The sequence below is a fragment of the Vombatus ursinus genome, unplaced genomic scaffold (assembly GCF_900497805.2).
Source record: "Vombatus ursinus unplaced genomic scaffold, bare-nosed wombat genome assembly UNPS02014779.1, whole genome shotgun sequence".
NCBI classification, from domain to species: Eukaryota; Metazoa; Chordata; class Mammalia; order Diprotodontia; family Vombatidae; genus Vombatus; species Vombatus ursinus.
The window spans coordinates 60654452-60677197 of NW_020954557.1; the positions used below are offsets into that span (position 1 = coordinate 60654452).

The window sequence follows — 22746 nt, forward strand, 5'->3', positions numbered from 1 at the left end:
TCTTGGGCAACGAGTAGGTCATAAACCTTAGAGACAATACTATTCTATTACTGTGGTTCCCTGAAAGTCAATTTTATTAACCAGAGATTAAAACGTAAGGTCCTAGCATGAGATACATTTCTATCTCAGAAGTTTTCGATCTGGACTTCTGTACTCTCATGTTTTAATTTATTTTCCAGTTGCTACTAGGTTCTAGATGAAGATATGAAACACAAAAATACAAATAGCCATTTAAACTCAATTCTGTCTACATGACCCAATGGATAATACTATCCCAGCTTTCCTGCTTATTGTTCTGTCTTTACATATCTGTTGATATTAAATGTCATATAACATTTACACACTAGATCAAAGAGTACTGGGATAAAAAAGAGCAGAAGTGGCAAGAAATAGAAAAGAGAGATCTTCAGCGCCTGGAACAAGTGAGGAAAATAATGGCTGAGCAAGCAATTAAAGACCAAGAAAGGTAAAAAAAAAAAAAAAAAGGCAATGTGGGGAAAGAGTTGGTTGTGGTGGTGATTTTAAACACATTCTACTATGATATGTTGGGACATCCAAGACTTAGGATAGAGCTTTTTATTATACAGTACTGTTTTTTATTGTCGTGTGATGTTTCTTTAATTAATGAACAACTGTAATAACATCCTTTTAGAAGTTTTCATTCCAGTATTCTCAGAATGTCATATATAGGACTAAAATTTCCTAATTACCTTCCTGCGTTATCTTTCTGATTCCAAAATAGTCATGTTTCATGAAAAAATGGAAAAATTTCTAAAGAGGTTTTTATAATATTTGAGTGCTGGCTGTGAACATACCACTATAGTAAGTGCTTATACCAGGAGAATATTGGTGTTAAAAAGATGGACCTTTGTTTCAGAGAAAAGCATGGGATGGTTATTGCATAATTTTTCTAATTCAATTGCTTTATGAGCTTGTTGATGTAGGTTCACTTTCCAACGGTATACATCACAATGCATCAGTCATGACTCAACCTTGACGTCATGTTTGCCTACAGATCCACACAGTTTTCTGAAGAACTTCTAGGACTCTTTATATTTCATGGTTACCAGTGCAAAACTCTGCCTGTCCATCTGATATCCCTGGTTGTTCTAAAACGACTGATTTACCGTCTTTTCTAGTCGCACGTCTCTCTGGTGATGTTCCCTATGCTACTTGTCCTGTACCATTCTTTATTGGTAACATATTGCCCGTGCTTGGCATTCACCCTTTGTATGACCTCGGTGACTTTAATTCTCTAGAGACTGTGGTATTACATGACACAGCTCTGTAACTTTAGTTGAAGAATATGAATATTAGAAATCTGGGCCCTTATTTTAGGGAGAAGCTTTTGCTCACTAAAAGCACAACTTACAAAATATAATATAGCCCACTCTTTTATTTCAATCCAATTTTAGGCCCAGTTCAATGTCCATTTTTGCATCTGTCCAAGATATACTCTTTGATGAACCAGGTCTATAGGTTGTCCGTCTAAAAGTATATCATAATCTACATACTAGGTATTCTTATTCACTTGGTTTTTCATAAGATTGTAGATTTAGAGTTGAAAAGGTCCATAAAGGGAATGTAGTCCAACATCTTCGTTTTATAGGCAGGGAAATTGAAGCCCAGGGAAATTAAGTGACTTGGCTAAGGCCATACTGGTAGTAAATGACAGAATTGGAATTAGAACCAAGGTCTCCCAGTTAGCACTTTCCACTATGCCATGTCGTCTTCATCCTCCATGATATTGAGAGATTCCTTTGGTGACCATATGTCTTCACATCTTATTCCTATTGGAGATTATATGAATGTACATCAATTATATCACACATTATTGAGTTTGTCTATTGGCACTTGATGGAATAGTGGCGAAATGATTTATGTAAGGAGAGCTGAAGGGTTAACACTTTCCTCACTCCTATATGCTTTATCTTAGTAGCAAGGGGACTAAACAAACAAAATCATGGTGCGTCAGATTATCTACAATATTGAGAATAAAAACAAGCAAGGAATTTTCTTATAGCAAGACTAAGAAAAAACACTGCAAGAGGATATTCTGCCTTCCAACCGAAAAAAATTCTAGTGAAGAGAGACATTGAGTATCACTTGTGGTGCACAGGTCATAGAATATTAGAACTGTACAGTCATAGAATATTAGAACTGTACAGTACCTTAAAACTTAGTATTCCAGTTCTGTCATTTTACGCAGGAGAAAACTGAAGCCAAGAAAGCTTAAGTGACTCGTCCAAGTTCATGCAGCTAGTCAGATAAAGTTCTCCACAGGAATATAAGTATTAGTACATTTACAACAAAAGTCCCACTCCATTGCTTAATCTATACATCCTCTCATGCACCCTTATTATTACATGTTTCCTTCCCTTCCTTTTTGCTTATTCCCTAGTCTATTCTCTCTTATTTCTTCTCTTAAAATCAGGAATTAGTGAACTATGGCTGATAGGCCAAATCCACACGATCCCTACCCTGTTTTTGTATGACCTATGAGCTAAAACTCTATTTATATTTTTAAATGGTTGAAAAAAATCAAAAGAAGAGCAATATTTTGTGACAAATGAAAATTATATCAAATTCAAATTTCGGTGTTCATAGAGTATTATTGGAAAACAGCTATGTTTATTCTTCTACATATTGTCTGTGGCTACTTTGTCAGCTAGGTGACTCAGTGGTTAGAGTCCCAGGCCTGGAGTCAGGAAACCTCATCTTCCTGAATTTGAATCTGGCCTCTGACACTGACTAGCTGTGTGATCCTGGGTAAGTTACTTAGCCCTATTTGTCTCAGTTTCTTGATCTGAGTTGGAGAAGGAAATGGCAAACCACTCCAGTATCTTTGCCAAGAAAGCCCTAAAAAGGGTCACAAAGAATCAGACATGACTGAAATAACTGAACAACAATAACAACAAAATGACTGCTTTCTCACTGTAATGGTAGAGGTGAATAGTTATAACAGAGACTGGGTATGGCTCCCTCCTCACTTCACACTGGCTGTTTTGTACCTTATAATTGCTCAATAGCTTTTTGCATGTCATGAGTATTACTGTAGTACAACATTTTATTTTATTTTTCACTACCAGTGCATGCTCATTATGTCAAAACAAGAAAAGTGGACTTCCAATGGCATACAATACTCTATAGCGGTGCTAAAAGAATACAATACACATTGACCTTACCAGACTAAGCACTGATCATAATATTCTTAACTCAAAGGAAAGCAGCAGTTAGAAATGAGAAATTAGATATTATAAAATGGAATATCCTATCACAGCAGAATTTCTGGACAAAAATTAAAAAATGCAAATGAGGCTACAACCAAAGTAAGTTTCTTAGTGACTCATTTGTTAGCCAAGCAAGAAGAAAGACATTTACCAATGTTGAGTTGATCAAATCATATTTAATCGAAGCAGCTGAAGGAATGTTTCCAGAGAAAATAAATTTGTTTAAGGTTATTAGCCTTTAGTCTCAATTTAAATCTAATGCTCATGAATTGATATCAGTATTTGGCAGTACCTATCTGTGTGAAAAGACATTTAAAAGATGAAATACATAAAATCTCATTAATTATCATAATTAAGAAATGAACATTTGCATCCAATGTTGGTGATAGGGAACACCAACTTTGAACTCCAATTAATTGAAATATCTCTCCCACCCAAAACATTGTATTCCTCTCATTAATAGACCTGTACTATAAAAAAAAAAAGTTCTGTTCATTATTGTAGTTAGAATTTCATCATTAAAAAATTTGTGGAAATTTGTTTTCTCTCTTGTTATGTAGTAACTACAAAATATTCTTGATTTTGCCTTTGTCCTACAAAACCTAAAATATTTACTATCTGACCTTTTAAAAAAAGTTAGGTGACTCAATTCCTGCTGGAGAGCACTAAAACAGAACAAAATTACCCCCAGGCACTATGTGTTACTCAATTCCCTCCATGACTCTTGAAGATTTTAGGATTCTGAAGGGACATTTATTTTTTTCTCCTTATTAGAATGTAAACACTTCTTCATTGTATAGCCCCTTCTTGAATTACCTTTTTAGACTCCCATATTTGCATTTCAAAGTTTCTACTCAGCTCCCAGTCTTTTCATCAGAAATACTGGAATGTTCTCTAAAAGTCCTTTCTCCCATCATCAATTCAAAACAATCACCAAATCAGGTATACCACAATAACTCTGAAAAAGCAAATACTTAATCTCTTTACCAAGAAGAAAGCAATGGCAGCCAAGGGCAATGCCAGTTTAGAGAATGAGATCACTTGTAAAATATGGAGGATGACAAGAGATTATGAGCCATAGCATTGAAGCGAAGGCATTGAAGTGAAAGAAAGCCTTCAGAGAGCTTAGTGTGAGGCCCAGCTATTTCAAATTACCCCTAAAGCATTTTTAGCTGAACAGAAGAAAGAAATACTTTCATGGGACATATCTGCCAGTATTTTCTTAACAATTTATTTCAACTGGCAACAACAGTGGAATCCCACTGCATTTGGATTCTACCACCTAGAGACTCAAAGTACTAAGTAAAGAATTGGTAATGTGACTTAACAAGCTGAAAGTAGGAAGAACAATTGGATGTGATGGTAAGAATAATTCTTAGTAGGGTCCAGGAACCAGGAGACAACAATGTTTTAAAAGCCAACGGAGGAGAGAGCATCCATGAGGAGAAGGTCATTCAGTATGGAAAGCTTTAGATTCATCAAGAAAGGTGAGGACTTAAAGTAATTGGATTTAGCACGAAGTGGTTCATTAGTTATCTCAGAGACAAATGTTTCAGTCAAGTGTTGAGGTTAAATGACAGATTGGAAGGAGTGGAGACCTTCATCTTCCTTTTATCCCTGAAGTGTAGGCATGTTGAAATGTTCTCCCTGAGATATTCTTTTCTTTCTATGCTCTTTTCTTTGGCGATTTCATCCATTTCTAAGTCATCTCAAGCATATAACTCCCATAAGTGTATCTCAAGCCCTCACCTCTACACAGAGCTCCAGTTCCATATTTTCAGTGGCCTTCTAGAACACTTTGCCTATACATCTCATCAGTGCCTCAACCTCAATATGCCTATGAATGACCTTTTCGTCTTCCTAATAAACTTGCCAGTCTCTCCAATTTCTTTACTTCTACTAATGGTACCACCATCTTCCCAACCACCCAGACTCATAACCTTGGGAATAATCCATAATTCTTCCCTCCCTCTTACCCTATGTTTCCAATATAGTTACTAAGTCTTATCATTCTCACTTTTCCGTTTCTCTAAGAGCCTCTTTACTGTCACTAAAACTGTCCTGTGTCAAATAGATTCAACTGAAATAATGTATACAAGGCACTTTGCAAGTGTTAAAGTACTATATACATGTCAGCCTTGAGGAGTAGTAGTTTTTGTAATATGTAATATCCACATTTCTTCTTACCTTATAATAGCCTCCTGGCTATTTCTGCCTCCAATTTCTATCCTCCATCTAATCCATACTTCATAGTTACCTAAGTTGTCTTCCCAATGCATCATTATAATCATGCCCAATGCTTAGCACAGTGCCTGATGCATAGTAGGCACTTAATAAATGTCTATTGATTGATTGATGTCATTCCTCTATTCAAATCCTTCAGTACCTCCTCAGTGCTTATCAAATAAACTAGAAACTCCTGATCCTAACATTCAAAGCTATTTGCAACTTTGCTCTAACCTTACTGTACAGCCTTGTCTCATACTATTACCCTTCATATATTTTGTGCTCCGGGTAGACTAGACTTCATTCCACATTCTCAAGCTGCATGTCCTTTTTCTCTGCATTTTTTACACCATCCTCCAAAAATAGAATGGACTTTTGCCCTACCACCACCCATCTCCTCCTGTTGCCTCTACCTTTAAAACCCAAATCTGATGCGTCTCTTTCAGAGTCTCCCCTATCCTTTGCCTTTGAACCTGTCACAGTCTCCCATAGTTATTTGTCCTGCCCAGAATCACAAAATCACAGGTATCACAGACTTTGAGAGTTGGAAGGGACCTCAACGGCCATCTCATATAACCCATGTGCAGAATCCCTTCATATTGCAAGGTGCTTGAGAACAAGGCCTGTGTCATATCTCCTGTTACATCACTAAGTACCTAGTACCATGCCTTGCTCATAGAAGATATTCAATAAATGTTTGCTGAACTGAAATGGGATTCATAGGGTAAATATTCAAAACAGATCTTATTTCTCCTGTGCTTAGTCACTTATTTCTCAGTTCTTCACTACTTCCCACTAAATACTTTAGTGTTATAAAGAAATCCCTCCCCCTCACCCCACTTCTCATTGGGAAAGCCTCATATTCTGTCTTTGGATAATATTTATATCAACCCTCTTAACAATTTGATCTTTAGCTGCCTGTCCCAAAAAATGTCAAGCTTAGCTTATTCTTGACTTTAGCTGAAAAGAATAAAATTGAAATAAGGAAAGCAACCAACATTCTTGATGAGGATAAAACAAACAGAAGTAGTTTGAGATCTTTGGTAGGTCATTTAATCTCTTTGGGTGTCAGTTGCTTCTTCTTTAAAATGAGAGGATTTTCTCTAAAGTCTCCTGCAAATTCGAAGTATCTGATCTATCACCTATATGTGCAGGTGTTCTGTGAAAATTTGTGCCTGCAAATAATTATAGATCCAAAGTGTGCATATAAAATGGGAAATAGGATAGAAAGCATTTTTAAAAATCATTCTAAAAATGAGAAATGAGTTCTATAAAGTTTTCAATAGTACTCTTGGAAAATGTGGAATATCTTTGGCCATGATTTAAGACAGAGCTCTACTCAGGAAAGCTCTCTGAAGCATTTCCTTCTGACAACTAGAAAATATGTTCATTTTTAATCATACTGGATCTCTCAGAAATTTAGTTGGTTAAAATATATGTTTGCACCTGTGATATAAAATTCAAGATTTATAAACCTTATGTCTTCTCTTTTTAGGTTTACTTTTTGTGTTAGAATGAAAAGACTTGAAACAGTTTTCAAGTTTACTGCTTTTAAAAAAATGAGATAGCCCTAAGGCATTGAAAATCCCTATTGTTTTTGTTCCCTTTCTTTGCTTTTCAGTTTATTGTTTCTAGAAAATCCAGAGGGCAGATGAAGTTTCTTGAAAACAAACATACTGTGTATTCACTAAACAAAAATACAAAGGGATCTCTTCTAATTTTGTGTCTGAGATTAGTCTGTATATAAAATCAGGCTTCCACCTCTTTCCCTTGTAGCTAATCTACGTACCTTTCCTCCCTGAAATACTTCATGAGGGCATCCAATCAAAATGCTTCCAAGGTAGGAGAGCGCATCTTCCAAGAAATTCAATTAAAACATATTTTTTGAATTGATATTGCCAAGTCAGCAGGAATGTTTCGGGTTGAATTGCAAACCCTCTGTTTGGGTATGCCAAGAAAAGCATTTGTTCAAATTAAATAATCTAATGTCCTGCCCAAGTATAAGGCAGTAAGACAATCTCCAGTTTCTCATACTTGGATAGATCTGTGATCTCATCAGTAGGGAAACTCCTTCCAACTTATCATATTGCCTAAACACTCACAAAACATTAAGGGAAACACACATTTTGTTTTGTTCACATCTTTCCCTTACTCTTTACTCAACATAACTTTGTCATTCTTATACCCTTGGGGACCCATTAAGAAAGGCCTCCTTGCCACTTCACCATCATTTGATCAATTGTTTTCCTTTTGGTAGAGAAAAGAGTGATTAATCTTATTGATCTCCTTTGCTTAGGCTTCTTCCCTACTCTCACTTCAGAACTACCATGAAGATATACATATATATGTATATACATGTATATATATACATATATATGTATATATATATATGTATAAAACCTGTCTGAGATGCCTTTGCCTCTTTAGAGATAGCTAGGTGGCTCAGTGGGTAGAGCTTCTGGACCTGGAGTGAGGAAGGCCTGAGTTTGATTCCAGTTTCACACACTAGTTATGTGACCCTGGGCAAGTCCCTTAATCTCTACCTGCCTCATTTTGCTCAACTGTAAAGTGGGGATAATAATAGCACCTACCTCCCAGGGTTGTTGTGAGAATCAAATGAGGTATTTGTAAACTGCAAATCACAGCGCCCGGCACATAGGAGACACAATAAATACTTGTTCTCTTCCCTTCATTCCTTCCCAAACCAAAATTCCTCTCCTTGCAAATGATCCTCTAACTCTGTCTTCTCCATGAAGCCTTTGTACACCAATCCCACTGCCTCCAGAAACTCAGCAACCTCATTAAAATTGGATATCGTTCGGTACCAATAGGATGATTTTTACAATGCTTACATGTTTTTCTAAATTTTTATCTAATTTCCTTGGCATTCACCCAGTCCCCAAAGGTTCTCCAAGGCCAGGAACTTGTTCCACAGCCAGGTGAATGGAACTCAACCGGCCCAGCATCAGTTAACAGTGATGATGTAGGGATGGGGGCCAATAGCAGCAGCACAGCTCTGCTTCAGCCTCCCCTGTCTGCTATTCTGCCTCCTGCTATTCCCTTCTGGTCCCTTGTCTACACCAGCCCCTAGCCCTACCGAGGCTCTACACCAGCTCATTTAGAGTACAGCAAAAACCCCATGTTCCTTTCATATTTCACTGCCTTATTTCCTTGATAGACTATGTCTGTTATCATAGAAAGTCTTATTAAGTAAGTTAACATAAACCAGATTCCCGTTGTAGTGGTCAGGTAGTTTCTTTCCCCTTTGTGTTAAGACGTTTCCATTAGTGGTTATTAAATGTTCTGTGTCAAATACATTTCTGAAGTCAAGTTTATCTGGATCTGTTATATTCCTCACTTCTGCTGGTTTTGTGAATCATTTTATAAAGAATAAATGAGGTTGGAGGACATTGTTTGCTTATCTGATGCTATTTGTTTCTCGTGGTTCTCCAAACAAATAGCCTACTTGTTCCATGTAATCCCCTTGGTAATTTTTTTTAAAACATAAGCTTTTTAAAAATTCTAATTACACATACAGCAGGGGTAATATTAAAAGTGGTATAAAGGTATTCATTGCAATTCCTCTGGACTCTGTTTTCATTAGAATCCTGCAGCTATTTCTCTCCAAACAACTAGGATGTGCCTCTAGCCATGGAAGGTATAGGTGTATTAGCTTGCTAGTGAAACACTAGAACACTCTTCCTAGCCCCCTGGGTAGGACCTCAGACATCTGTGTGGTGCTGGAAAATGACTAACCTAGTCAGAGAAATGGCAGTGTTTTCACTTGAGACAATTCTGTACCTGTGCTGACATGTTTTAGGCCAAGTAAGAGAAGAGTCTTCATTTGCCCAGGAGTTTACTAAAAGGACCTCTCAAGCAAACAGAGCTCTTCCTGCACTAGTGTGTACTTTTTTTTTCTACCTAAAGCAGTGTTCCTCATAGTAGTTCTTATCCTTAAATTTTACACTTAACTGTACCAGAAAACTCAAATTTTCATCTGTTTTCCAAAGAAACACAATGTTTTTCCTGTGCTGTAAGAACTAGGCATTTGAAGTATGAGAAAATGAGATGACCCTTTGGGAAGGAAGAGATTTGAGCCAGCTGTGTTTCTAAGGTTAAATTAACTTTTCTTATCTAGTTGAGTTTTGGGGGTGCTTGCCAGCTGCAAGGGAGTTGATAGTTTTGGGATTCCTCTAAATAATAAAACCAGATGTTTTCCTTTTCTGTCTATTTCTTGTATCTTTTCTTAACATTGTACAAAAAATAATGTATTTTCTATTAGAAGCCATTCATGACATTTAAGGTGCCTTCATGCTCAAATATCTGTCTTTTAATGGTATATTTACAAAGTGATCACTAGATCCTTTGTAAACATTCATTATGCTTTTTCTGATTAGTCTACTTTAGGGAGTGTACATTTAGCATAGACTCTAGCATATACATTAATGGTAATACTTGTTCAGTTATGTCCAACTCTTTGTGACCCCATTTGAGATTTTCTTGACAAAGATACTAGAGTGGTTTGCCATTTCCTTCTCCAGCTCATTTTACAGATGAGGAAACTGAGGCAAACAGAGTTAAGTGACTTTTCCAGGGTCATGCTACTAAGTGTCTGAGGTCAGATTTGAACTCAAGTCTTCCTGACTCCAGCCCCACACCCTATCCACTGCAGCAACCAGCTGCCCTAATAGTAATGTGAGCCATCATTAAATCTATCAACTAAGTCCTCTTTATAAGATATGTCAAACCTAGAATTTGTGAGCTATTACACAAGCACAGTTCTTGGTAATACCATGTGAATCTATATATTTTTTAAAGGCTGTTCAAGCTACTATGCAAATTTACACCTGTTTATATAATTAGAAAGAACCTCTTGAGGTTCATTCAGTCTTTGTGCCAGATTGTAAACCCAGAAGTGTTAAGTTCTTTTTCTGAAATAGATTTGTAACCTCCTTCTGTGGTACATTCTTATCCTGTTAGTAGGTTTTTCCTAATTTCTCACTCAGATACCTTCTGTTATAAGTTGTGGGTAACAGTCCTTCCTTGAGGGTGACCTGGATAATATTGGTGTCCATGTTTGAGAGTTTAGCTGCAAACATGAATGCATGTCTTGTTGTCCTGTTTACCTAATTTAAGGCTGCTTTTTGGTTCCTATCTTTTTGTTCCTCTTGGCTTCTATGTCTCTTCAATCACTTCTTTATATAAAACTATTACTTTAAAAAAGTTATACCATCTCTTCATTTGCTGATATATTTGGGATTTCCTTTTTCTTTCTTGAATCATAAAATGATTCTACTCAGATGTAGTACTTAGTTCAAGGCAGGCAACTTTTAGGGCATCCCTTTTTAAACCCCTTCCCCCTATGGAATGAGCAACAATTTGTCCTAATATTAGTTTTCTGTTCCTCACACCTTGATTTCAGGACCATAGATTATGTGACTGTAAATAGGATTGGCTATATAATGACTAATATCCTTGCCACTCATTTGCAAAAACTTGGTTTGGCCCCTCATTAGTGATACCTGCATTTAGGGTTTTTGATTTTGCATGTTACTGAGAAATTCACGCCTTTTCTCTCAGCTAACCATAACCAATAGTGTGCATGTAAAGAGGCAGAAAGAATACTGGGTTCGGAGTGAGAGATTGTTGTTCAGTCTTTTCAATCATGTTTGACTCTTCACGACCCTGTTTGGGGTTTTCCTGGCAAAGATACTGGAGTGGTTTACCATTTCTTTCTTCAACTCAATTTACAGATGAGGAAACTGAGGCAAACAGAGGTAAGTGACTTCATTCTTGAAGGGGACGAAAATGATGAAGGACAACAATCATTACATACGTTTCAATATGTGTATTATAACATTATCTTCAATTAAGAAGTTTAGGTTTGTAACCTCAACATTCAGGAGGCTATTTACTTCCCCAAAGAACTTTGTAAGTACTTACTTAGTGTGACCCAGGGGTGGGAAACCTGTGGTCTCGAGGCCACATATGGCCTTCTAAGTCCTTGGGAGCAACCTTTTGACTGAGTCCAAGTTTTACAGAACAAATCCTTTTTTTAAGGGGATTTGTTCTGCGAAGTTTGGATTCAATCAAAGGGCCTCACTTGAGGACCTAGAGGGCCACATGTAGTTTCCAGGCCTCAGGTTCCCCAGCCCTGGTGTAAACTGTTGTCTCTTTGATGGTGCTTTGATGTGAATATCAAAGTTTCAAATACCCAAGCTATTCATAGTCATTATTAATAAGGAATTGTCTTATTTTTTTCTCAATAGCATTTCTTTTTTACTAACAAAATAGAGTATTTTATCTAATATGGTTAGGCATAAATATTAAAAGAGATTTTTAATGATGCAAACCCACAGAGGAGGTAAGATCTCCTTCACAAATCCTCTAGTGTTACTAATACTTGATGGAAGGTTTTGTTCTACCAGAGTACTTCATAAGAGGGACCTCTCAACAGGAATCTATACCAGAGTAACAGGCATCCTAGCCCTTTTCCAGTGTTCTGATGCTCCAACATAACTTAAACTCTGATGTTCTGACACAAAACTGGCTTTGGCTTCTTGGGCTGATGCAAATAGTGGATGGGAAGGGTTGACATCAGACACAGGACAAAAGGTAGGGATAGGGAGAAACACAATGGCAGTTGAGTTGCATCTGCCCTCTTGCTGCTGTCAATGCTAGATTTTTGACAGTCAAGTGGCATCCATGGGTGTTAGCTTCTGGGGCAGTAAGGTATAACCTCACCCAACAAATGCTGGAACAGTTTTCCAGGATGGTAGAAGATCATTCCTGCGCTCTAGCTTCTCTGTGCAATCATAACCAAGAGAATCACTAAAGTTTTTGTAGGGCTTTCTAATTCAGCCATAAGTAAACTGCTTGTGTCTAGTACTCTTTTAACAATGAAATGGGAAGCCTGTAATGAGATATTGAACTGCCAGATTGACTCTCTCTTTACTAATCTTGTTCTATAGCTGGGAGTTTGAAGAGAGGGGAGACAAACTCTAGTCTAGAAGGAGTTTCCACCTTCTATGTGAGATCTATGTAGCATGCAATTAATGCTTCTACTTTTACCGTATAATTACTAATCTAATTAAATTATATGTTTACAGAATGACTTTATATTAAGATGGATAAGTGAAATGATATAAGAAAATGTAAAGAAAGAGGCATTTCTAAGCAGGAGGGGCCCAAGTCATAAAATGAATGAGTTTCTCTGCTAGATAAGAATCATTGACACAATAGTGATGTAGGAGTGGGTGAGGAGTGTTGGTTTAATAAAAAGCTACATAACCTGGGCAGCTGACTTTTGACAGAATCCAGACTGCTACTTTGTTTATATTTCGTACATTAACAATGGACACATATATGGACAGAACACCACACCTGGTGCCATGTAGGCAGTAAGTTAGAGAAAAGGCAGCATTTTGGGTGGGGAGTCATTGCTTAGATGATAATAACACACAAATTTCAAGCTAGCCAAGCTTTGTTGATATTCACTGTGTGGTAAGCAGGAGAAGGTGAAAGAAAGTAGCCATGTAAAGGTCCAGGAGCAGTGAGCTATGGCTATTGTGGTTTGGTGCACTTTGATTTTTCTTATCTTTTGTATGTTATATACTTAATTTATACTGTTTGACCTCTCTATTTTTTTAACCAATACTAAGTTGTTTTTGATGATAACTGGTTTATAGTATAGTTTGAAATCTGATACTACAAAAATCTGATATTTGACCTTTTCTCACAAATGAATTTAATTTTTTTCTAACTATATAAAATAATCATTTGTTATGGCATTTATAAAAACTAAACTAACTGAGGTAGTGTCATTTTTATCAAATTTTCTTATCTTTTGGGGAATGGGTCATAAATTTTAAGCAGTTTCTTATATACATATTGAATCTGAGATATTTATCAAAGAAGCTTTTTACACAGACACCTCTTCCTCTTCCCCCCCTCCCCAGTATGTTCCCTTTCTCATTTTAACTGCATTAATTCTCTTCATCTCTATCCCTTGTTTGGTCATGAACTCTTCCCCCATCCATACATCTGAAAGGTAATTTCTTTCTCATTCTTCTGCTTTGTTTATGTCTAAATCATATATCCATTTCAAGCCTTTCATGGTATATTGTGTAAAATGTTGGTGTGTATCTAATTTCTGTCAGACTGCTTTCCAGTTTTTCCAGGAGGTTTGGTTGAGTGGTGAGTACTCCAGTACCTGGCCCCTTAGAGTTTATCAAACCCAAAAGTTCATTTTCTTCTGTATGTTATATACTTAATTTATACTGTTTGACCTCTCTATTTTTTTAACCAATACTAAGTTGTTTTTGATGATAACTGGTTTATAGTATAGTTTGAAATCTGATACTACAAAAATCTGATTTTTGACCTTTTCTCACAAATGAATTTAATTTTTTTCTAACTATATAAAATAATCATTTGTTATGGCATTTATAAAAACTAAACTAACTGAGGTAGTGTCATTTTTATCAAATTTTCTCAGTCTAACCATGAGAAATCAATAGTTCTCCAATTATTTAAGTCCATCTTTATTTCTGTAATATTTTAAGTTGCTTCCATATAGTTCTTGTGTATTGGTACATAGACTCCCAAATATTTTATATATTCTGCAGTTGTTTTGAATGGAATTTCTCTTTTTCTTTTGTTCTTTTTTTTTCTGTAATATACAGAAAGACTGATGATTTTTGTGGATTTTTTTATATCCTGAAACTCCTCAATTTATTATTTTAATTTTTTAGTTATTTCTATAAGGTTTTTGGGAAATACCATTATATCATATGCAAAAACTATAGTTTTGTTTCCTCTTTGTCCATGTTTATTCCTATATTTCTTATTTCTTGTCTTATTCCTATAACTATATTTTTCTAGTAATATATTAAATCACTGTCATGATAGTGGTCGGTCATGCTTTATTCTGATATTGTTAGAAGGCTTCCAAACTTTCTCCATTACATATACTGTTTGAACTTGGTTTTATATAGGTACTATTTACCATGTTAAGGAAATGTTTATTTAGATTCATGATTTCTAGTCTTTTTAATAAGGAGTTAGATATTGTCCAAAGTCTTTTCAGCATATATTAATATGATCATATTATTTTTCTTGCTCTTGTTATTAATATGTTGTGTTTATAGTTTTTCTTATATTAAACCAACCCTGCATTCCTACTATAAGTCTACCCTGGTCATTAGATATAATTAAGAAAAAACATGCTGTATCTATTTGCTAATATTTTATTTAATATTTTATCAATGTTTATTAGAGATATTAGTCTAGAGTTACCTTGTTCTACTTTGTCTCTCTTTGGCTTAGGTATCAAGAACATATTCATATCATAGATTGGAAGGGTACCTTCTTTTCTTGTTTTTACACATCATTTGTGTAATATTGGAATGAATTGTACCTTAAATAATTTATATAATTCACTTATAAATCCATTCTGGTCCTCAAGTTTTTTCTTTGGAGAATTAATTTATGACTTGTTCAATTTCTTTTTCTCTTACTAGAGTTATGTAAATAAATTATTTCTTTTTCTTTTAATCTTTATATTTTAAATTCTTCATATTTTAAAGTATTCATCCATTTACCCAAGTTATAAGTTTTGTTGGCTTATAATTAAATAATTTCTGATATTTTCCTTTATTTCCTCTTCATTTTGGGGTGTGTGTGAATTCTCCTTCTTGATTTTTATGTAATTTGGTTTCCTTCTATTTTTTAAAAAATGAAAACTAGCTAACTATTTATTTATGTTGTTAGTCTCTCCCCCCCACCAAAGCTCCTAGTTTAATTTATCAATTCAGTGCTTGTTTGTTTGTTTGTTTTGCTTTCCATTTGTTATACTCATTTTTTAATTTTCAGCATTCTTACCTTGGTGTTATGCCAAGGAAGTTAATTTGCTGCTTTGCTAGATTGTTTTATTTGCATGTGTAATTTGTTGATTTGTTCTTTCTCTCTTTTGTTGATGAAAGTATTTAGGGATAGGAAATTTCCCCTAAGGATCATTTTAGTTGCATCCCATAAATTTTGGTGTCTAATCTTGTCATCTTCTCTGATAAAATTTTCTCTTGTTTCTATGATTTGTTCTTTGACAGACCAATTCTTTAGGACTAAGTTATTTAGTCTCCAATTAATTTTTAATTCTTTCTTCAAAGGATCTTTATTGAATATAATTTTTATTTCATTGTAATCAATAAAGGATATATGTAGTATTTTTCTCTTTCTGCATCGATTATGCCCAAATTCATGTCAATTTTTGCAAAGGTATCATGTACAGTTGCATACATGTAAACTCCTGTTTCTATTCAGTAATTTCCAGATATCTACCATCTCTGATTTTTCTAAAGTTCTATTCAGGTTCTTAACTTCTTCCTTGTTTATCTTTTTATTAGATTTGTCTAAGTTTGTAAGGGGCACATTGAGATCCCTCCCTCCATTATATTTTTGCTGTCAATTTCTCCCTGAAACAATTAATTTTCTTGTATGTATTTAGATGCTGTGCTATTTGGTATATATGTATTAGTACTGATTTGCTATCTTTAGGCATAATGTAATTTCCCTACTTGTGTTTTTAATAGTAAGCATTTATACTACAGGCTTCTCTGAAATCATGATTGCTACTCCCACTTTTTGAGTTCGCCTGAAGCATAATATAATGTTCTCCAACCCTGATTTTAACTTTATGTGAATCTTTATGCTTCAAGTGTGTTTCTTGTAAATAACATATCGTTGAATTCTGCTATCCAGTTCATTCTACTCTCTCTCTTTCTCTCTTTTTTTTACTATTTTGTAGGTGAATTCATCTCATTAATGTTCATATTTCTCAGTTCTGGCCTTTTCATCAGGAATCCTTGGAAATCCTCTGTTTCATTGAAGGATCATTCACCCCTTCCCCCGTATATTATACTCAGTTTTTCCAGAGAGGTTGTTTTCAGTAGTAATCCTCTATCTTTTGTTTTTTGGAATATCACATGCCTTTCCTCTTGTTCATAAGGTCAGCTTCCAAGTCTTCTATGATCCCGACTGTGGTTCCTTGGTACTTTCTTGAAGTACTTCAACTTGGACTGCCCATAGTACTTTTTCTTTTACCTGAAAGTTCTAGATTTTGACTGTGGCACTCTTGACAGTTTTCACTTTGGGTTTCTTTCAGGAGATTGTGATAGAACTAATATTCTCCAGTGTTTTCCTGATGCGACTTCTTTCCTACCAACCACAACATGGGAGAGTCCCTGGCACCTCCTCTTTCCCACCTCCAGTAGGGATTAGCTTTACTTAAAGGAGACAAAGCCATCCCTACTACCTGACTGACCTTCTTCAACACAGCTTCCTAGTCTCCTAAAGGCATACGAGCCACAGGCAGTCAGAGTCCTAAGATTGAGGGCCCCTCAGACTTGGGGGATTTCTGAAGACCACTTGAGTCACTGAATCCTCCATTCTGTCTTTCCCTGAGGACCGGACGAATTTCCATATGGAGAGGAGGGGGTTTGTGTCCATAGAAACTAAGAGCCGCTGTATTCTCGTCATGTATCTTTGTTGTGTTAGGCAAAGTAGACCTCTTTTTGTTACCTGCTTAATGATGTGCAAATGCCTCATTCCATTGCAATATTTTTCCTGAACTATGAGAGCACTGTCACTGGAGCTGCCTCCACCAAACCTGAATTCTTTCTATTTTCACATTTCCCTCCGGTTCTGAGAGATCTGGGCAGTTTTCATTTGTGATTTATTGAAATAGGGTAGTTGTTTTCTGGTTGGCCTGTTCTAACTTTGTAGGGGTTTAATTCTTGGATAAGGTTTACCACTGTATATTCTAAGGTATTGATTCTCCTTGTCATTTCCCCTCCCTAGCCATTCCATTATGTATCTCTTCTTTCATTTCCTCCAAGCACCAGGATATTCTTTTCTTTGAGGTACTACTTGGATCTGTTGTGTATTTGTTTCCTTCTGGGGTTTACCTTCTGGGCTTCTCTGAGTTCAAGGTATTTTTTTTTTTCTGCATTCAGAGTTGTTATCAGTTGCATTCACTGTTTATTCATATCTTCAGCTTCAGTTTCTGGATTTAGGACTTAAGGCTTGGGTCAAATACTGCTCATGTATTCCTCCCTAGGGTGGGTAGGCCTTGCTTAAGCCAGAATTTGGTGGAAAACAGTATATCCTGCCTTTTTGGCACAATTGTTTGGCTCTGTCTCCTATGGTTCAGGCTCAGGTTACCTGAATATTGAGTTGGTCCAAGATCACCAAGATTTTGGATTGGGCCAGGGCTGCCTATATTTGCTGGGGCAAATGTGGGCTTCGTGATCTCCTTTCATCTTCTACTGTGAAGCAGAGGAGGCCCCTGGGTTTCCCCTTGCCTTGCTTAGTATTGGCCTGGCCTGGTCTCTTGATGTGAGTGAAGATGAGACCCCTGGGTTGTCCCTTCCTGGCCTGGTGCTAGAGTGGTTTTGTTCCCTGCCCTGGGACTGGAATGCTCTGTCCTTCATCTTCTACTTACCTTCACTTTTCTCTGCTCCTTCCTCAGAATTCTGGCAGTCTTTTTGCACAGCTCTGGACAGAATAGAAGAGTTTATAGCTGATTATCTTTGTTTGTATTTATCATTATTTCTTCTGGTACATTTTTATCCACTGGAGGTATTTGTGGGAGAGAAATGGGCTCCTCTAGATCCTAAGACACCATTTCCTCATAATGTCTTCTTTGTTTCTTTAATTTTTTTTTCCTGGTTTAAATTGTAATTGCCCTCTTTTGAAATGTGTTTCAGTTTGTAGCTACCAGGCTGCCTAAGGAGTTGAAGTGGCTTAGGTCAGGAACAGAGCAGATCAAAGCTCCCATATGATCAGTATTGGACCAGCTATACTTCCAACCTGGTGGAGAGAGGGAGACTCAAGCTGAAGGGAAGAGAAGGGGAGGCTAAAATAGAAAAGGGGAAAGCAGGGCAAGAGAGTGGAGAAGAGGGAATCAGAGGGGATAGGAAAAGAAAGGACAAGAAAAGAAAAATAAAAGGAATTAAATACAAATATAATATTATATTTGTCATCTATAAGGGTGACCTTATAGATGTATATGCCATATGAATGTGTATGATTATTTCTTTGAATATTTCTCTATTTGTAATTAATTGAAAGAAAAAATCCCAGGTATGAGTCTAATAAGCTTAAGCAATCACATTTATCATTTTGTCAAAATATTTTGGCTTTTTATTCTCTATAGCCCTTCCAAATCTGAACAACCCCCATTCAGGGTGGAGGATTATCATTAGTATCTGCTAGGTCTGTGTGGGTTGAAAGCTTCCATAGAGCAATGTTATTTTGTTTTTATCTCTTGGAGCATTTGCTACTGGTTAATCTTTCTGATGGATATGTCAGGGTATTGCAGCTCTACAATCCACCCTGGCCTGTAATGGATGCAGCACTTGCATGTAATTGAAGTATTCAGTTTTGTGTTATAAACGACTCAGAATTTTTAATGTGCACAATGGCCCATGCTTGGAAATCAGGCCATTTGTAAAAAGGCTTGCTGATCTACAAACAGTCCAGTTTCTGTTTGTGACTTGGAACACCAAACAGAACATTTTGTATTTGATCCTGAAGGCAATAGGGAGCCACTGGGGTTAATTAGTAGGGGGTGGGCGTGACATGATCAGACCTGAATTTTAGGAAAATCACTTTAGTGGCTAAATGGAAATGGATTGGGTGGGGAGAGACTTGAGGCAGGCAGCCCTATCAGCAGGTTATTGCAATAGTCCAGGTGTGAAGTGATAAGGACCTGCACTAGAGTGGTGGCAGTGCCATAGGAGAGAAGGGGTTATGTCTGAGACATGTTTAAAAAATGTTGGCAACAGATTGGGTATGGTGGTTGAGCAATAGTGAAGAACCAAGGGAGACTCCTAGGTCATGAGCCTGAGGGGCTAGGAAGATGGTATTGTCCTTTTCAGTAATAGTGAAGGTAGGAGGTAGAGAAGGTTTAGGGCAGGGGTAGGGAAAAGATAATGAGTTTGGTTTTGTATGTGTTGGGTTTAAGATGTCTACTGAACATTCATTTTGAAATGTCTGCAAGGCGTTTAGGGATGTGAGAATGGAAGGCAGCACAAAAGGTTGGGGCAAGATAGGTAGATTTGAAAATCATCATCACAGAGGTGGTAATTAAATCTGTGGGAGCTGATAAGATCCCCAAGTGAAGCAGTACAGAGGGAGAAGAGAAGAGGGCTAGGATCCTATGGGACTCTTCTACTTGGAGTTCATGATCGGGATGAGGATAGAGCAAAGGAAACTGAGAAGGAGTTGTCTAATAGGTAGCAGGAAAACCAGGAGAGAGTGATGTCATGAAAACTACTGGTGTCCAGAAGAAGAGAGTATCAAGAAGAGGGCGATTGACAGCATCAAAAGTTGCAGAGAGGATTAGGAGAACAAAAATTCAGAAAAGACTGTTGAATTTAGCAACCAAGAGATCAAGGTAGCTTTAGAGAGAGGAGAGTAAGAAGAAAGAAAGTGGAGGCATGTAGTGTAGAGGCCTTTTCCAAGTGTTTAACCAGAGGGGACAGAAAAGTTATTGACTAGTTAGCAAGGAAGTGAGTTTTTTTTTTTTTTTCAGGATGAGGGAAACAGACTTGTTTGTAGGCAGTAGGGAAGGAGCCAGTGGACAGGAAGATATCAAAAATAAATGATGAAGCAGAAATGACAGAGGGGACAATCTACTGGAAGAGTTGGGAAAGAATGAGATTGTTTGAGAGATAAAAGGGTTAGTTTTGGAAAGGAGTATAATCACATCAAGATGTGAGATGCGGTAGAGAAGGAAACAGTTGCTAGAAGACATTTGGGTGATAGGAGATAAGGAAGAGGGAAGAAGGAGCTCATATCAAATGGGACTCAATTGTTTCTGTAAAAGAAAACTTTAAGGAATACTTTTGTCTCCCATGATAAGGGGGAGGCTGGTAGACTGGAATTGTGATATTTAGGGAAGAGCTGTGACGATTAAGTGATTGGGCACAAAATGGATGGCCAGGTTTGGGGTGACTTTTTCTTATCTAACTGAACATGTCTCATCCCCTTATTAGGCTATAAGTTCCTTGGGAAGGGAATCATTATTTCTTCATCTTTGGTGCATCTGGCACCACACCTTGCACATAATGCTGTAATGGAAAGGCCTGCTGCTTACTAGCTGGGTGACCCTGGGCAAGTCACTTAATCTCTCTGAGCCCTAGTTTTCTCATCTGTAAACAGGGATGATAATAGTACCTAGTTTGGAGGGTTGTTTTGAGGATCAAACAAGATAATGTATATAAAATGCATCACAAACTTAAAAGCCATATGTTAGCTATTATTAGTAATAATAATTTAAATCCAGTTAACTTAAAGAAAAATAATGTGTTACTTTTATATACACAATAAAGTTATTTCTTTATGTATCTCTTTGGTAAGTTGAAATCACTGTAGACATTGAGTGTGATGGTGATAAGGAATGGACCTGTGATTTCACTGGTATTATACACAACTCTTGTTCAGTAATTTCCTCCAACACTGAAGATCAGACTGCCTGAATATTGTGTTGGTCCAGGACCACCTGGATACTGGATTGGGTCATGACTGCCTATATTTGCTAGGGTCAATGTGGGCTTCCTAATGCAGTCCCATATTTTACTGTGAAGCAGAGGAGGCCCCTGGGTTTCCCCTTGTTTTGCTGGGCATTGGCCCAGCTTGGTGCCTTGATGTGAGTGGAGATAAGACTCCTGGGTTGTCCCTTCCTGGCTTGGTGCTAGAGTGGCTCTGTTCCCTGCCCTGGGACTAGGAGGCTTTGTTCTTCACCTTCTACTTACCTTCGCTTTTCTCTGCTCCTTCCTCAGGATTCTGGCGGTCTTTTTGTGCAGCCCTGGACAGAACAGAGGAGTTTATAGCAGATTATCTTTGTTCGTATTTATCATTATTCCTTCTGGTGCATTTTTAAAACTCCACTGGAGATATTTGTGGGAGAGAAATGGGCTCCTCTAGATCCTAACGCATCATCGTTTCACCATAATCTTTTCTTTGTTTCTTCTAATTTTTCTAAATAAGCACCTTCTCCTCAAGTTATAGTCTTAGAGAATTGTCTGGAGCACTAAAAAATGTTCAGGTGATTTATCCATGATCACACTGCCAGTGTGTGTCAGTAAGTCTTCAATACAGGTCTCCCTGGCTTCAAAGCTAATTCTTTATCCACTTGAGAAGCAGACCACTGGTCATGATTTTAAGAAATAAAATATCCTTTTCTACTTGTGTTAGGGGATCCCTCTGATATTTGCCAGCTGACATAAGAATAAATACATCGGTTTGGGGTGAACAGGACAGACAACCATTTTGTAGGTTATTCATGTCATAACAGGCCTTGACAGTATGTTTTTTATGTTTTACAAGCTATGATTTAGTCCATGGTATATTCATACTTATGAAAATAATAAGTTGTGTTATAATGAACTACTACTGTATAGGGAATACTGTTCTTTTTCAGGTACCTCTTGTATTCTGACTCATGTCAGTATTCCAAGTGAAATTTATTAACATGGAGGTAATCCTTGGTAAGGTAGTCCTTACCTTGCTTGAAGCAACTGTAGCTTTTTCTTTAAATGTAGGGAAACACATACATATCTTCTGATATGTGCCATATTCTTTTCAAAGAAAATACCATGAAAGTTTAAAATTTACTTTTTTTTACATTATCAATTTGCTTAACAATCCACCTTTTCCCTTTTTTTAAACTAAGTGTTAACAAAGGTAAACCAGCCAACAGAGACAAATCATTACAATTCTAACTTAATGAAAATATATCTCCCTGGTTTCACTCCCTGGTCTCTTGACTCCACTAGATTTTTACTTTGCCTCCTTGAAAAGTTCTAACAAATTCTTTGTCTCTTCTGCAAAATGCACTTTGGTCTTCTTAGAGCATGAAGACGACAACCACCCAACCAAAATGCAAATATTAAAACCATTGGTATAAAGAGAGCTGGACTTAGTATAAGAAGACATGGATCTGAGAATGAGCTTCACAGGTCACCATGTGACCATGGGCAAATCACCTCTCTTAGTTTTAGTTTCCTCAACTCTAAAATAGGGATAATAATAAGCAAGTATATGCACTGAAGTATGTAAAACACTGTGTAATTCTATAAATACTACATAAGTAAATATAAATATATTTATAAATATTTATAATTTATAAATTGTCCACCTCGGGATTTCCCCCTCCTTTTCTTCATAGAGTAAAGAAGGTCTTCTTATCCTTGGAGGGAAATTTGAAAGAAATGTTTAAGGTTTCAAA

The 22746-nt window shown here is 36.7% G+C and overlaps 1 protein-coding gene across 1 annotated transcript in view; it reads left to right on the forward strand.

Annotated features, from left to right (window-relative positions):
* Positions 1 to 22746, forward strand: part of LOC114045630 (coiled-coil domain-containing protein 148-like) — a 194003-nt gene that overhangs the window by 152356 nt on the left and 18901 nt on the right. Inside the window, exon 11 of the mRNA XM_027865705.1 lies at positions 348 to 466. Coding sequence (XP_027721506.1) covers positions 348 to 466 — 119 coding nt within the window. The remainder of the gene's footprint in view (positions 1 to 347; positions 467 to 22746) is intronic.